This window comes from Nesoenas mayeri (genome assembly GCF_963082525.1).
Source record: "Nesoenas mayeri genome assembly, chromosome: 1".
In the NCBI taxonomy this organism is placed as follows: domain Eukaryota; kingdom Metazoa; phylum Chordata; class Aves; order Columbiformes; family Columbidae; genus Nesoenas; species Nesoenas mayeri.
In genome coordinates this window covers 130,102,749-130,116,640 of record NC_137541.1, presented here as the reverse complement: position 1 = coordinate 130,116,640, position 13,892 = coordinate 130,102,749, and the positions used below count along the sequence as shown (strand labels likewise).

At 46.2% G+C, this 13,892-nt stretch overlaps 1 protein-coding gene across 1 annotated transcript; it reads left to right on the top strand.

The window, feature by feature from the left end:
- Nucleotides 1-8,624: 8,624 nt before the first annotated feature.
- On the top strand, nt 8,625-9,734 carry GJA5 (gap junction protein alpha 5; the record flags this gene model as incomplete). The annotated part of the gene is made up of 1 exon (XM_080363926.1): nt 8,625-9,734. One exon carries the CDS (start codon nt 8,625-8,627, stop codon nt 9,732-9,734), a length of 1,110 nt encoding a protein of 369 aa, XP_080220052.1.
- Between the last annotated feature and the right edge of the window lie 4,158 nt (nt 9,735-13,892).

Below are 13,892 nucleotides of genomic sequence, written 5' to 3'. Positions count from 1 at the left end.
GCTTTGTATATATGTTATGTAGTGCTAAGTACACGGAAAGAAAAAAAGCAGATTAGCAACATCACCGAACAGCTGCCAAAATTAATGAGCATTTTTTATCCTAATCTCTCACTGCCTTAGTTCCTCAACTGTAAAACTGATCTAATACCATCTCATCACCTCCAGGTGGTAATGAAAATAAGTAAATTAATAATTTTGAAGCAATCAGATACTGTTGTGATGAAAGCCATAGGAAAATCCATGAGGAAACTAATAATTCTGTCTTTAGAACTGGACTTGAATAATGTACAGTAAATGAGGCACAGGCCACCCACTGAACAATGAGAAGAAAACAAAACATTGAATAGCTGCTGTTCAAGAAAGCCCCAGCCAAGCTGGCACAGAATAATGCAGGCATCCTGTGCACAGAATGAGGTGACAATGTGAGGATGTGGTTAAAGACTCATAGCTATGCGGCACAGGCACAAAGAGATTGAATTAAGATTACTGAGAACAGTAACTCTAGCAATTCCTAACTCCCTACTGCTGGGTTTTGCAAATTTAATATTAGTTGTTCTTAAGGGGGAGGGGGGAACGTGCATATATGTGAACATACACTGAGTATATAAAATAATCCACTCACAAGTTATAGCCAAACTTTGCCCTAAATGAGAAATTAAATACTTCAGGCAAGGATATAGCAATAAGGCTGGAGCGTGAAGAGATTTTTGAAAGAAAGAAGAAATGAGATTTGACAAGGTAGTAGTAAGTGGGAAGCAGATACTGAAAAATGTCCCTTTCTGAAGCTGAAAGCATTAGCAATCTGTGTGCTGTAGAGAATTAAGTGGTCAAAGCTGCCAAAAAGCTGAGGTTGGTGAGGGGTGGTTTGACGGTAGGAGAGCAACAGGGAAGTGATAGGCAGGGAGACACTGGGGGGAAGAGCAGGGAAGAAAGGATGGGAAAAGACCAGGAGCCCTCTTCTTCTCCCACTACCTCTCCAGTCTGTTTTATTTCAACACTATAACAAGTTGTATCTCATACAGCCTATGAACAAGCCTAAAATCACACAGACGGGTCTTTTGCTGCTATATTTGGCCCCATGTGACGCCTGCCATCACCTCCGCATCTCCTTTTAACAACCTCCTTCACTTGGCTAAGCAGTGCTTAAGATCATTTTCTCTCAGCAGAGCTCGGGAACTGCTTTACTACAGCAGTCCCCAAATTTTCCACGTTTTTCTGTTTTCCGGAGCTCCGCCTGCCCTGTTTGGCTGTCCTCTCTCCTGTAAACAGCACTGCCCAATTCAGCATCAGCTGAAAATTCATGTAGGTTAGCTTCTTCCTGGAAAGATAAAGAAATTGTAAAGACCACTAAACCCTGTAATCCTGAACTGGATGCTTTTCATCCTGTTAGTTAAGGAGTAAACTGAATAATATCCATTAGCCTTTTTGCAGCATTTACATCAGAGGGAGAATTGCTGGGGTTTTTTCTAGCAAAAAGCACATGTCAACCTTCATTTAGCTTATCCCAAGTCTAGTTTTGTTGGACTCTCTAAGAGCCCACATTTCTCTAAGGCACAGAGATAATCCAAAGAGAATTAGAGGGTGCTCCCTGCATGCAAAATGTAAGCCTGGATACCACTATCACATAACTATTTGACTCAGGCTTTTCAAATACAATGGGAGAAATTCATTGCTCAGCTTGACTCATTTGAGTTCAAGGTCTTTTCTGGTCTTGGTCTCCTGCATCTACATCAGGCAGAGCTTGGTCTTAATATCTGCATATATGAAAGCATAATTCAACCACGGCCAAGGAAGAGAAAAAAATAGCATGAGGTGGCCTGGATAGACAAGTAATACAAATTCAGCTTACTGGGAGCTTCTACCATCACTTCAGATGAAAATATTCTACACAATACTGTCATCTGTGTGTGTAACACATTCCTGATGTACACACTTGGAGGTGTTGAGTGATTTCCCTCCCTCTCTGTGTCTGTGTGCGTCAGGGTGGGTGTGTGTTCAGGAGGTGACAGGTCATTCAGCTCCCTTATCTTCTCACCCACTCTCTTTTTTGCGAACTTCGAGATTCTCCACATTTGGAGAGGAGGGGGAAAGCAGATCTCAATGAAGGAATAACAAGCTGTCTGCAACTGTAAGCAGGGCCCATGGTCTGGATACCAGCATGACCCTTCCAGAAATTGCAGTGAACTCAGAAGGAGCAGAGAGATGGGAAACGTTGGATGTCTGTCTTCTACGACAGGAGCTGTTAACATGGAGCTCTGCCTCACCTGTGAGATTTAAGCACTGAAGTCAAAGTCTCTCTCCCTGCTGCTGATTCAGCACAGGACTTTGAACCCAAGGAACTAGAAAGGAACCTAGGGAAACATGTAGTCTTTTTTTCAATAAAGCATGAAGAAGCACAAATTTATTTAAGTCCAGACCACTGCGCAGATCAGAGTTACAAGTTTAGCTAAACAATTGGCCTATTTCAGACAGAAACTTATAAGCACATGCAGGTATATATGAAGTCAGAAGGATGGTGCTTGGACAACAATGTCTAACAGGTCATTGCTTGTCCATTGTACACACGTAAGAAGGAGCCAATGTCAGTAAACCGTGAACAAAAAGATACCTGTTGAGGTGGGCTTTAGGATTGATCTATGTCACACAGATCTGAAAAGCCTCTGGAATTCAAATCATCACACCCATTGGACAGTACATTTCTAATTTTATTAATCTTTTAATATTGTAAGCCATATGTCCTGGCAACAAAGGAGCACTGTACATGTATACTGAAAAGGGTCCTTCTTTCTTTTGGACACCGACCATGGCTGTGGGTGCTGCCAGAAATAAGATGTTCACCTCTTAAAAAGGCACACAAAAAACTTTAAAAAAAAGAAAAAAGAACCTCTGTTTCTGCCAGGTGTACCTGCTGTAGAAGGGTAGCACAAGAGGGGTTTCTTCCAGGTGACCAAGACAGTATTGTCCTGGGGCACAGGAGACAGGAGAGAAGGGCTGTGGTCTGTAGAAACAGATGTTCTCATGCTGTAATAACATTGTGTCACTATCACCAAGTGTAAGAGGACAGAAAAAAGGACACGAGTTTACAAATCACAACCCCTGAGCTCTGTCCCCAGACTGCCACTGACACAGTGACCTTGAACAAGCAGTTTGCCCTTTCTATACCCTAGGGATCACCAAGATAAAGATGACAGCACCTGCACCACAGGGGATGCCGGGAGCCTGGGCTACTGCTAACAGAAGGCTGGAAGTCCTTAAGTGAAACATACAGCTGAATAGTAAAGCAGCATTAAGTAAACTCCAGTGCAGAGCTGAAAGTGTCTTTCCCAAGTGTCTACAGGTGTAAGCAGCCAGTTTTGCAGAGCAGGGACCACTCAGGTCTGGCTGCAGCCTGACAGTTGTCAACGCAGCAGAAAACATCTCTGCCCGCACACCCCCACAGTAGAATCATAGAAGAGTTTGGGCTGGAAGGGACTTTCAAAGCTCATCTAGTCCAACCCCTTGCCGTGAGCAGGGACATCTTCAACTAGATCAGGTTGCTCAGAGCCCCGTCCAGCCTGGCCTTCAATGTCTCAAGGGATGGGGCATCTACCACCTCTCTGGGCAACCTGGGCCAGTGTTTCACCTCCCTCATTGTAAAAAATTTCTTCCTCATGTCTAGTCTGATTCTCCCCTCTTTTAGTTTAAAACCATTACCTCTTGTCCTGTCATAACACACCCTTCTAAAAAGGTCTATCCCCTCTTTCTTATAGGCCCCTTTTAAGTACTGAAAAGCTGCACTATGGTCTCCCTGGAGCCTTCTCTTCTCCAGGCTGAACAACCCCAACTCTCTCAGCCTGTCCTAATAGCAGATGTGTTCCAGCCTTCTGATCATTTTTGTGACCTCCTCTGGACCCTCTCCAACAGGTCCATGTCTCTCCTGTACAAGCTATCTCTTGTGCCACACGCTTGCCTGGACCTGCTATGAGGTGATGCAGCTGGAAGAAGGCAGGCCACAAGCAATTCCCAGGCACAGACCATGCCACAGCTGGCCTTGATGCCCCACTGCACAGGTCTGTCACTTCCCCTGTGCCCAGCATCTAAAGGAGATGGCTACCTCCCCATCTGGAAACTCAGAGGGGATGAAGACCTTGCCACACGGCCTCCACATGCAGGTGTGTGAGCCTCTTCACATCATCTTGGGCCACAGCCTTCTAGTTCCATGGGGCATCTGATTAACTATCAGGTACACACATTCGTACCCAATTGAGCAAATCACACATGCAGACTGGGCAAAACCACAATGGCTTTGACTTTGTTACTCTCTCTGTCCCTGGGAACTGCTCTTCCTCCTGCCACACAAAGGAGCCTTCCTCGGAGAGCCTCTCCATGCCCCTGGGACCTGCTAAGGGGAAGAGGTGAGCCCAGCGAGGGAGAGCAGAAACAGTGTCATAATCAGGCTCTCCACTTTATTTTAGAAGCATCCTGCAGAGATGCCGACCTCCTGTCACCTTCCTTGTGGGAAAAGTTAGTATGAAGTGTCAAGCTCAGCTATTTATATCACTGCTGATAGCCTTGTCTGTCTTCTAAAGAGGGGAAAAGTTTCTTCCTAACAATCCCTGGGGAAATAAACTCATATAAAGATGATAGTGCAGAAACAGCCCTCCTGGCTCTCTGGTGTGAATGTTCTAGCTGTTCCTCAAAGGCCTGGCTAGTCTGACCAAAGTGAGCACACTAGTCATAGTAAGTGGCAGCAACGCAAAATGCTCACCTGTCCTTCAGAGCATGCAGCATCACCAAGGGGATGGGCAAAACTGCTCCAAGAGCAATGAGCGCTTCCCCTCCCACAGAAAAAGGTAGCACAAAAAGCAGATCATGGAGAGCAGCCCATGGCCAGCGAGCCAGCCCAGCATACTGGCAGGTGCCACCTCTGCTGGGGTATTTTTATCCTGGAATTTGGCAATCACAAGGCAGCCTGGAGCTGGGTGGACTCCACGCCTGGCCTGCAGTGTGATATTAATTTTTCCCCAGCTTTAATAGCATTCCAGGTGATGATTAAGCCGGGGCGGCCACACCGCTGGGTTTGTGCCAGGCTGCGCTGGTTTTTGTCACATACGCATTCGCCGGTGCCAAGGTCCCATGACTGTGCTCGGCTCCTCCGCTGGTCCAGCAGGAAGCTGTCAGCCAAAAGCACAGCCGGGCAGTGGCACAGCCCACCACTCTGCATGAATATGCACAACTCTGCTGTCAAGACAGTCTGCTATCAGGTGCTCAGACCTCTCAAAGATACCCTGAGGTGCTTTTTGCTGACTCACGCCAAAGCGAGATGAGATTTGTCCAATTGAGTCCAAACTAGGAATAAAAAAGGCCGCAGATGCTCACATGCTGAGAGGTCAGAGCATGTGAGAACAGTAGTCTGGGAATGAGGAAAGGGAACTACATGGAAAATTCCCAAGAATAGTAAAGCCCTGAGGAGAAAGGCTGGGTCAGAGGCAGTCCTGCCTAGCCAGGAAAAGCTGTCAAGAGGTGACAACAATCCTTCTTTGCTTGCTGGCAGCAGAGACCTAGATGCTCTTTTCTGTTTTAGCAAGCCCATGGACTGGCATTGCAAGAATAGCTTGCTAATAACTAAAAAACAGCTAAGCCAAAACCACTGCACTAGGAGGTAAACCCCTTATCTTGGGTTCCAAAAGCCTTTCTCCTGTGGCCACTTACCCCCTTGCAGAAGCCACCTCAGCTCTCTGTGTGGCTGTAGCAGGACAATGAGGAGGTATTTGGCTCTTTGGGCAGCCCCTCCTTTAAATAGCCTGTGCAGGAGAGCAGCCAGCAGCAAAGAGCAGGAGAAATGGCCATATTATTTAGCCTAAACTTCATGGCTGCCAGCCTTGGATCATTCTGATTGACTTCCTCTTGGAATATTTTGTGCCTGTATGAGGCAGGTAAATTAATGCTATTCTCACATCTATTACCATTTTTTTGTTTCTGGACTCCTCTTGCACTTACGTTTGCTTTACTTTGTGTTCGGTAGACTTTGATTTTTATAATTTTTTAGTGCCAAGATTTAGTAGCTTTCCGTAGGGAAAACAAATGACACTAAAACTCCAAATTACCTGCACATGGTAGAACTGATGGGAAGAGGTACTCAGTTTTTAGTTGCACATGCTCACAGCGGGAAGGAAAACTCAGCCTTGGCACTGCCAAGGAGAACTGTGTTCATTTTTATCCTAACAAGCAAGGAAAATCAAGAAAAGGCAGCTGTCAACTAACAACAGCAGGAGCAAGAGTGGTACCTGCAAACACCACCAACTAACCTGGAAAAATGAGAATATCCACCATTGTTCATGCTGTCTTGGAAAGAACATTCCATGCGTACAGTTGTGCTACAACATATTGACCTTGGACACACCTGTATGTTGAACTGTAGGTAGCTGGCTGCCTTGTCTGCACTCTGGGAAAGAAAAAAAAAAGAGTATTTAAAATGCCTGATTTAAGTGCAACTGTCCGTAAATACTTCCCATCACTGATGTATCTGACTGTATTTAATCCCCTGGTATCCACAGAACGAAATCATACACTAATTTCTCCAGAATGCAGTAACCGCACCAAAGCCACTTCAGAAGATAAGACAGACGTGCAGATTTGCCAGTTTTTACCAGTGCAGACAAGAGGAGTCAGAAAGACTAGCTGATTTTTCTGCATTACTGCTTCTCCAGTTCCGGGCTGCCAGCAGATGAAAGCTTCTGCAATAGGCCAAGCAGCCACCAGAACCTACACCAGGAGGATGGCAGCATGCCTGCCAGAGCAGGAAGGAGCCAAAGCCCATCCTCTGCTTCCTGGTGCCCCTTCTGCCTCCTCACACGGCTTCCAACAGGTGGTGGGGCAGCAAGTGGTCACATCCCCATCTCCTCACCTTGCTGCAGGGCAGCCCTCAGCAGCACCAGGAGTTTAAGGGTTCAACTTCTGATCTTCATCCCCATCCATCCTCGCAGATAGACACCGCACTAAACAAGCAATGGCATAAATCATAGCGCGTGCTGCTACATTAAATTATGTCACGTAAATAACCAGAGAAGGGGATGTTGTTCCCTCAACAAGCGTATCTCTCTGTTCTCCAGCTTTTGCTCACAGGAAATCTACACAATATTGCTGCAGTAAATTTCCAGCATTTAACAGTGTCTACTCTCCACAGACATTCTCTGCACAGTAAAAATAATTGACTCTTAAAGACAAGACAAGGGACAATAAAGAAGGAGAGTTAATAATTTCGTCCCTGCAGCTTTGGGATTTACCTTGACCAGTGCTTTTAATATTTCATTAGGGTGATTATTAAGCTTTTCATTTATTTATTAAAAGGATATTTTCAAAAAGAGTGACTGTGGGAGTATAGTCCCTCCAAAGTAATACCGCACACTTTAGAGCACCTAGCCTGTAACTCATGTGCAAGGGAGAGCTTTGCAGTGCCCTGGGAAGGTAAGCACGATGAGTACAAATGGATCAAACGATCTCTCAAGTACTCCCACAAAAGATGGATTAAACCCATCGTTCTCTTTTTATCCAGAAGGTTAAGTGGCTGGGCCAGAAACGGTCTGTCAAAGTCAGAAGGGAAACTGAAGCAGGCTCTCCTACATCCCCACCTTGCAATCCTACTACCACCCTACCAAACCTTTCCTCTTATCAAACCACCTACCCAACAGCACTTCCCAGGAGCTGCTGGTCCTTGAGAGGCATTTCAAAGGAGGCTTTTTTCTACTGCCTGTGTCATTTAAACCATGAGTTTTGTCTTAGAGCTTAAGAAAAGAGGAGGGAGCAAGATCGGCCACTTAGATTTTGCAGCAGTTCTCTGTCAGAGAGGTGTGACAGGGTGGCGCAGCCCACCGAAGTCTTTACACTACTCAAAACATTTGCAACTTGTAAATGAAACTCTTGGAACTAGCAACACTGCAAAAAACAAAGCAAAACCTATGGACAAGGGGCAGGTGGGCAACAAGAAGGTTTTCTCTGCATTTCTTTCAGTGCCAGCACTGAGCTCAGAAATTAAGCCCAGCGCTGTGAGCGCTTTACATTCCAGGTGCCAGTGCATGTATTACACAAAGGCAACATATGAAAGTGCCAAGGCACTGCTCAGGCCAAGCTGTAGACTCCAGTCTTATCTCCCAGGGGATCAACCCATTAAGAATTCCCCAGAGCACAGTTTGCAGACAGATGAATACTGCTTTAACTACACAGTCCACAGAGGAAGGAATATGCAGACCTCAGTGAAAGGACTTTCTGGACTGAGAAAAAAGTCTGGCTCATCCTCAAAGTTTTCATGGCCCGTTTAAGAGGTTGGAGTTGGATTATGAAAATAAAACAAAACAAAAACACAACACTTTTTGTGTTGGTAGCTGAATAAAAAACAAACGAACAAACAAACCAACCACACCACACTGTTTTCAGTGGATATGAAACAAAGTTTTCAGCAAACCAGACCTCATTCATTTCAGGTCAAATTATAACATCTCCTTTGACACAAACCAAATCATTCCACTCCATGCATTCCCAGTTGGGCATCTCCTAACCCTCCTTAGAATCACTCTCTTCTATTTTCTCCCACAGAAGCTGCATTCAATTATCCCCTCAAGACTTCTCACCCCTCCTGGTGACCAGAAATGGGAGACTGGAGTTTCCTGGGAGAGTTCCTCGAGGAGGTCCACAAGCACTCCACAGTGGTGGGGAAGGTCTGGTTGACTGTGCTCTTCATCTTCCGGATGCTGGTGCTGGGTACAGCAGCCGAGTCCTCCTGGGGGGACGAGCAGTCTGACTTCATGTGCGACACCCAGCAGCCTGGCTGTGAGAACGTCTGCTATGACAAGGCTTTCCCCATCTCCCATGTCCGGTTTTGGGTCCTCCAGATCATCTTTGTCTCCACCCCATCTCTGGTGTATATGGGCCACGCAATGCACACAGTGCGCATGGAGGAGAAGAGAAAGATGAAGGAGGCAGAAATGGAGGCCCAGGAGATGAAAAACAACGGTGACACATACTATCAGCAAAAGTGCTCAGCGGCAGAGAAGTCCGAGCTGTCTTGCTGGGATGAATCAGGAGGCAAAATCATCCTCAGGGGCAGTCTGCTGAACACCTATGTCTACAGCATTTTGATTCGCACTGCCATGGAAGTGGCCTTCATTGTGGGGCAGTACCTCTTGTACGGGATCTTCCTGGAGACTTTGTATATCTGCCAGCGGGCCCCTTGCCCCCACCCTGTCAACTGCTACGTTTCCCGTCCCACAGAGAAGAACGTGTTCATTGTTTTCATGCTGGCTGTGGCAGTGCTGTCCCTATTTCTCAGTCTAGCCGAACTCTACCACTTGGGCTGGAAGAAAGCCAAAGAGAGGTGCTCCCGGTCCTACAAACCCAGCCCCAGCACAGCCCCCGGCAGACTAGAGTCCGCCCCACAAGCAGAAAGGGCCCAGATGTACACTCCTCCACCAGATTTTAACCAGTGCTTGTCAAGTCCCAATGGGAAGTTCATCAGCCCCTTCAGCAACAAGATGGCCTCCCAGCAGAACACTGCCAACTTTGCCACCGAGAGGGTCCATGGCCAGGACGATGCTGCTGGTGAAGGGACCTTCATTAACTCCAGCTATGCAGAAAGTCCAGAGGTGGCCAACCAATGTGCAGCACCTGCCTTCTCTGAGAACTACTTCAATGAGAAACGCCGGTTCAGCAAGGCCAGCCGCGCCAGCAGCAAGGCGAGGTCGGATGATTTGTCTGTGTGACCTGTCTCCAGGAGAGGTGAAGAGAAGAAACAGTCTCAGCGCTTAGTAAAACTTCTACAAGGTGGACTCCAGACTCTTGCCACTAACCTCGCTCTCTGTTTTAACACCCTCTTGCTCCTTTTCAGTCAACATCATTGTTATATTTCAGATAGCACCTCTCGCAGCTTAAGGCAGGGGCAGCCACTGGGAGACAAGCACTGAAGAGAGGCACCAGTCTCAAGATATGAAGCTCTTGACCATATTTTCATCGTGGGACCCATAGGGATTGTAGACTAACCATCCTTAGCCTGGTAGAGCACAGGCCAGCAGACTTCTGAGGCTGCCCAGCAGGTATCCAATGTGACACTACATTCAACAGACTGACCAGACCTCAACCCCCTTGCATCTTCTTTAGTGTCTGTTCAACATTCACTACAGCTTGGCACTTATACTGAGCTGAAGCTTCTTACACCTGCAGGGAGCAGAAACACACTTGCAGGCTTTCTGAAAGAAAGACTTTATGTGCTTTGTTCTAGCTGTTTCTAACCTTCCCTTTCTCTACTTGAGCCCAGATACTTTATATCAGTTTACTTATACAATAAATCCTACTTGAATTTTTTGACACTATGTATATAACTCTTCCCCATAGATAAAGACATCTGTGGTCCCCCACACACAGCTGCCTCATATCTAACATTGGAATTCCTTCCTCATTCCTACGTCAGGGCAGCAGACTGGCCCTGGGGTCTGGGGATATCACTTAGATGACCAGTTGATGAAGACTAGGGAATTTTCCCAACATACTTATGTCATCAATTCTAAGCAAGACATCCATTAACAGAGACTCTCTTGTGAGAACAAATATCCTACTAGTAAAAAAGAAGGAATTACCACATGGAATCAAACTGATTTTTTCCCTTTTTAAACTTGTCTTTCAAGCAACATGAACGCTGCTGAAAGGGTGCTGCCAGCTGCCAACTTGAGAGAAAAAACATTCTCTGTTTATCTGCTGAAGAGGTACGGCCTGTGTCTTCCCTCACTAATCTACCAAAACACTTCGGCATATTTTGCAAGGAGCAAGAGTCCTCTCCAGGTCTTGCACACTATCCAGCTCTTGGCTGCTCTCAAGCCTGCCAGACAGTGCAAGCCAAGATATTTGTCTTCACAGCAAGTCCCTGTTCTGCCATCAGGTCATCTTCATCTCCACTCCATCCCTAGCACATATGGCATGAGAAACCACCGATGGACCAGCGCTTTCCACCACTGTAGCCTCTCAGAGCAGCCATTGGGGCCCAGCACCCCACAGTGAGCCTGGTGGATGAGGCCCATAGGCAGCTCCCAACTCCAGATACATCTTCTCATTGTGGAGCTGACACCCTTCTTTTAAAGAGAATTGCTAAACAGAACTAAGCTGCTCCCTGTCGTTTACCCTGCGCTGCCCCCTTCAGACATGGGCCACAGCTTCCGAATGTTGGACTGTGTGAGTGAATGGCTTGGGACCAGCACATGAGGGGCCTGAGCCATTCCCTCTCTTATGGGCCGCTGAAAGGGACAATGAATCCTTGTTCCCAATACGTAGCTAGCTTGGTACAGTTCCCTGTACACACACATACACACAGAGTGGGGGAAACCATTTTTTTTGTTTGTAAAGTGTTTTATATACGTGTATTTTTTAATCCTGAAAAGACCTATGTGCTCTCCTTAAGAATTTAGTCAATCATGCCTTGGTTTCTCCTAATAAAGTTCTAAATCCAACTCTCCTTGCTGATGTTTCTCCTCTCATGTGGCTGAGAATGAACTGCTAGCATTGATCAGGCTATCATCTGCCAGCCTCTGCTGCTCGGAAATCACAAAAATTCCCATCACCCAGAGTGGCAGGGATGAGGAGAGGGCTCAGCCAGGGGCATAAATAATGAACGTCAGGAAATGATTGATCAACTGGCTAACAGAAACCCCCTCCAGCTCCCCAGCTTGCCCCTGCATTACCACGGAAGACTGGGAAGAGCTGGCCAGAGAGCAAAGCTTCCATCCTCTTGTGATGGAGACACAACCTCCTTGCATCCCCTAGCACACCTCTGCACCCAGAGGGGCCACCTGCGGTGTGAGGCCAACTCAGTAGGAAAAGGATAGCAAAACCCATCCCCTGAGTATCTGGAAGGCTTTATAAGAGGCAAAGTCTTGAGAGACACTAAGAATCCACTGCTAATCATCCTCTGCAAAAAAGTTCTTATGGGTACCCAGCTCTCTTAAGAGGTAGTTGCCCAGCTCAAAGAAAACCCTTTCTTCCCCCAGCTCATGCCTCTCCTCTCAACTTCATCCTTTGTTCCCACTTTCTGACTTTCACAGGATCACTCCCCTTCTGACCTCTGTCCACCCAAAGGAAGTGCCATTCCTTCCTTTCTCCACATAATCCCCCATCCCATGGGACTCTGCAGGCTGGGAAGCTGAGGACCAGTAAAGTACTGTGTCCCAGCAAGGAGTCTGAGAGGGGGTATAAAGAACAAAACCAGAATTTGATGAGGACACCAGGACAAGGACCTTTAACTGTATTAGAATCTGCAAGGACCATTTACAATCAAAGGATCCTTGGTTTGGGGGTTTTCAGCACAGAAAAGAAGGTGCAACCTGAGCACCCAAAGCCACACAATGCAGTGAGGAGGCAGGCACGTCCCCAGCCAGAAAATGCCTGTCCCTCAGGGTGCTGCCTTGCTGGGAGAGATACACAATGAATAAATCAGGAGCTTATTAAAGCATACTCACAGCAGATCACTCCCCTTGGAATACGAATCATATTGCTGTTTCATAGGGCCACTCAAGCACTAACCCAGGCCTTGTTTAATAAACCGTTCTTGGTTTATAAAAAGCAGTAGACCAAACTTTAAAACCTCTGTGCTACAGCCACTCAGCATCTGTGCTGGAGAGCAAGGTATAGCCAAAAAATTATGATAAAGATCTCCTCTGTGCCATTTCAAACCTTGCACATGTTGAGAGGTGGTGTTTCGTGGGTCTTTGAAACCACAGATGTACAACCATCCAAAAGCCCTCTGTCTCCCAGCCTAGAGAATACTTGCACCAAAGCAGATAATCTCTCTCTGCCACTCATTCCTTAATGCCTCCCTGGTTCTATCTTCTAGGTATAACAAGTGGGGAATATTTGATGGATGGATGTTTGCACTGGCTGACAGACCATAAACTCATGATTCTTGGAAGCCATTGTGAAGGCTGGCCAGGCTATCACACCACAGTAGGAGCACATTTACTTCAGCCAGCGAGCAGAGAGACCAGCCTGTCATTTCAGACAGATTCTGTATTTATTACTTTGTATCAGATGGATGGACAGACAATCTTATAGTTATGACCTAAATCAACATTATATATTAAATTCTGCCCTTGGACAGACACTCAATCTTTAAATGGCAGCATTACAAAGACAATGCTCTGAAGGCAGAAAAAGTGAGAATTTTTCATTCTGCTCTCAGCCATCTTTTCTTCAGAGCCGTACCTGCTGGCATCCACTCAGCCTCTCCAAACTGAATTCTCCAGTGAGAGCTGGAACTGACATTTAACAGAAATACCATCCCCAGTTGTCTCCTTGGTCAGTACCTCAAACCATTTCAGCATCACCCCCTCTAACTGATGTCTGAGGGAGCCCAGTTCTGATCTTCAACCTTGTGCTGATCAGCTGCCCATCCTAAGACAGGAGAAAAGGGAAAAGTGTGTTTCACCAAGATCTTAAAACAGCAATACTTAATTCTATAAAAGGAAAAGCTATATTTAAAAATGCATAGAATGCCAAAACTAACAAAGTAATAAATCGAGACAGGGTCATGCCTGTAGTCCCTCTCCTCTCCCCGAACAGCACAGTGGGACAGCTGAGTGGGCCAAGAGACAAATGAGGGAGAAACGGAGAGAAATACTTAAAAGTAATGGCTGATCTAGAGCACGTGGGTTGAGCAAGTTGTTTCCTCTTTCAGAATATGTGAGTAAGGCAACACTCCAGCAAACTCAAAGCTGGTAACATTTAAGACTTAAAAGGGAATAGGTCAAAGGACACCAGATTATACAATCTCCCCTCAATCACTTTTCCACAAAATATCACTGAGGCAAATGAATTAAGATCCAAAAGCCAAACAATAAAAGCACTGTGTGTTCACAGGAACGAAAACATGCATGACTGGA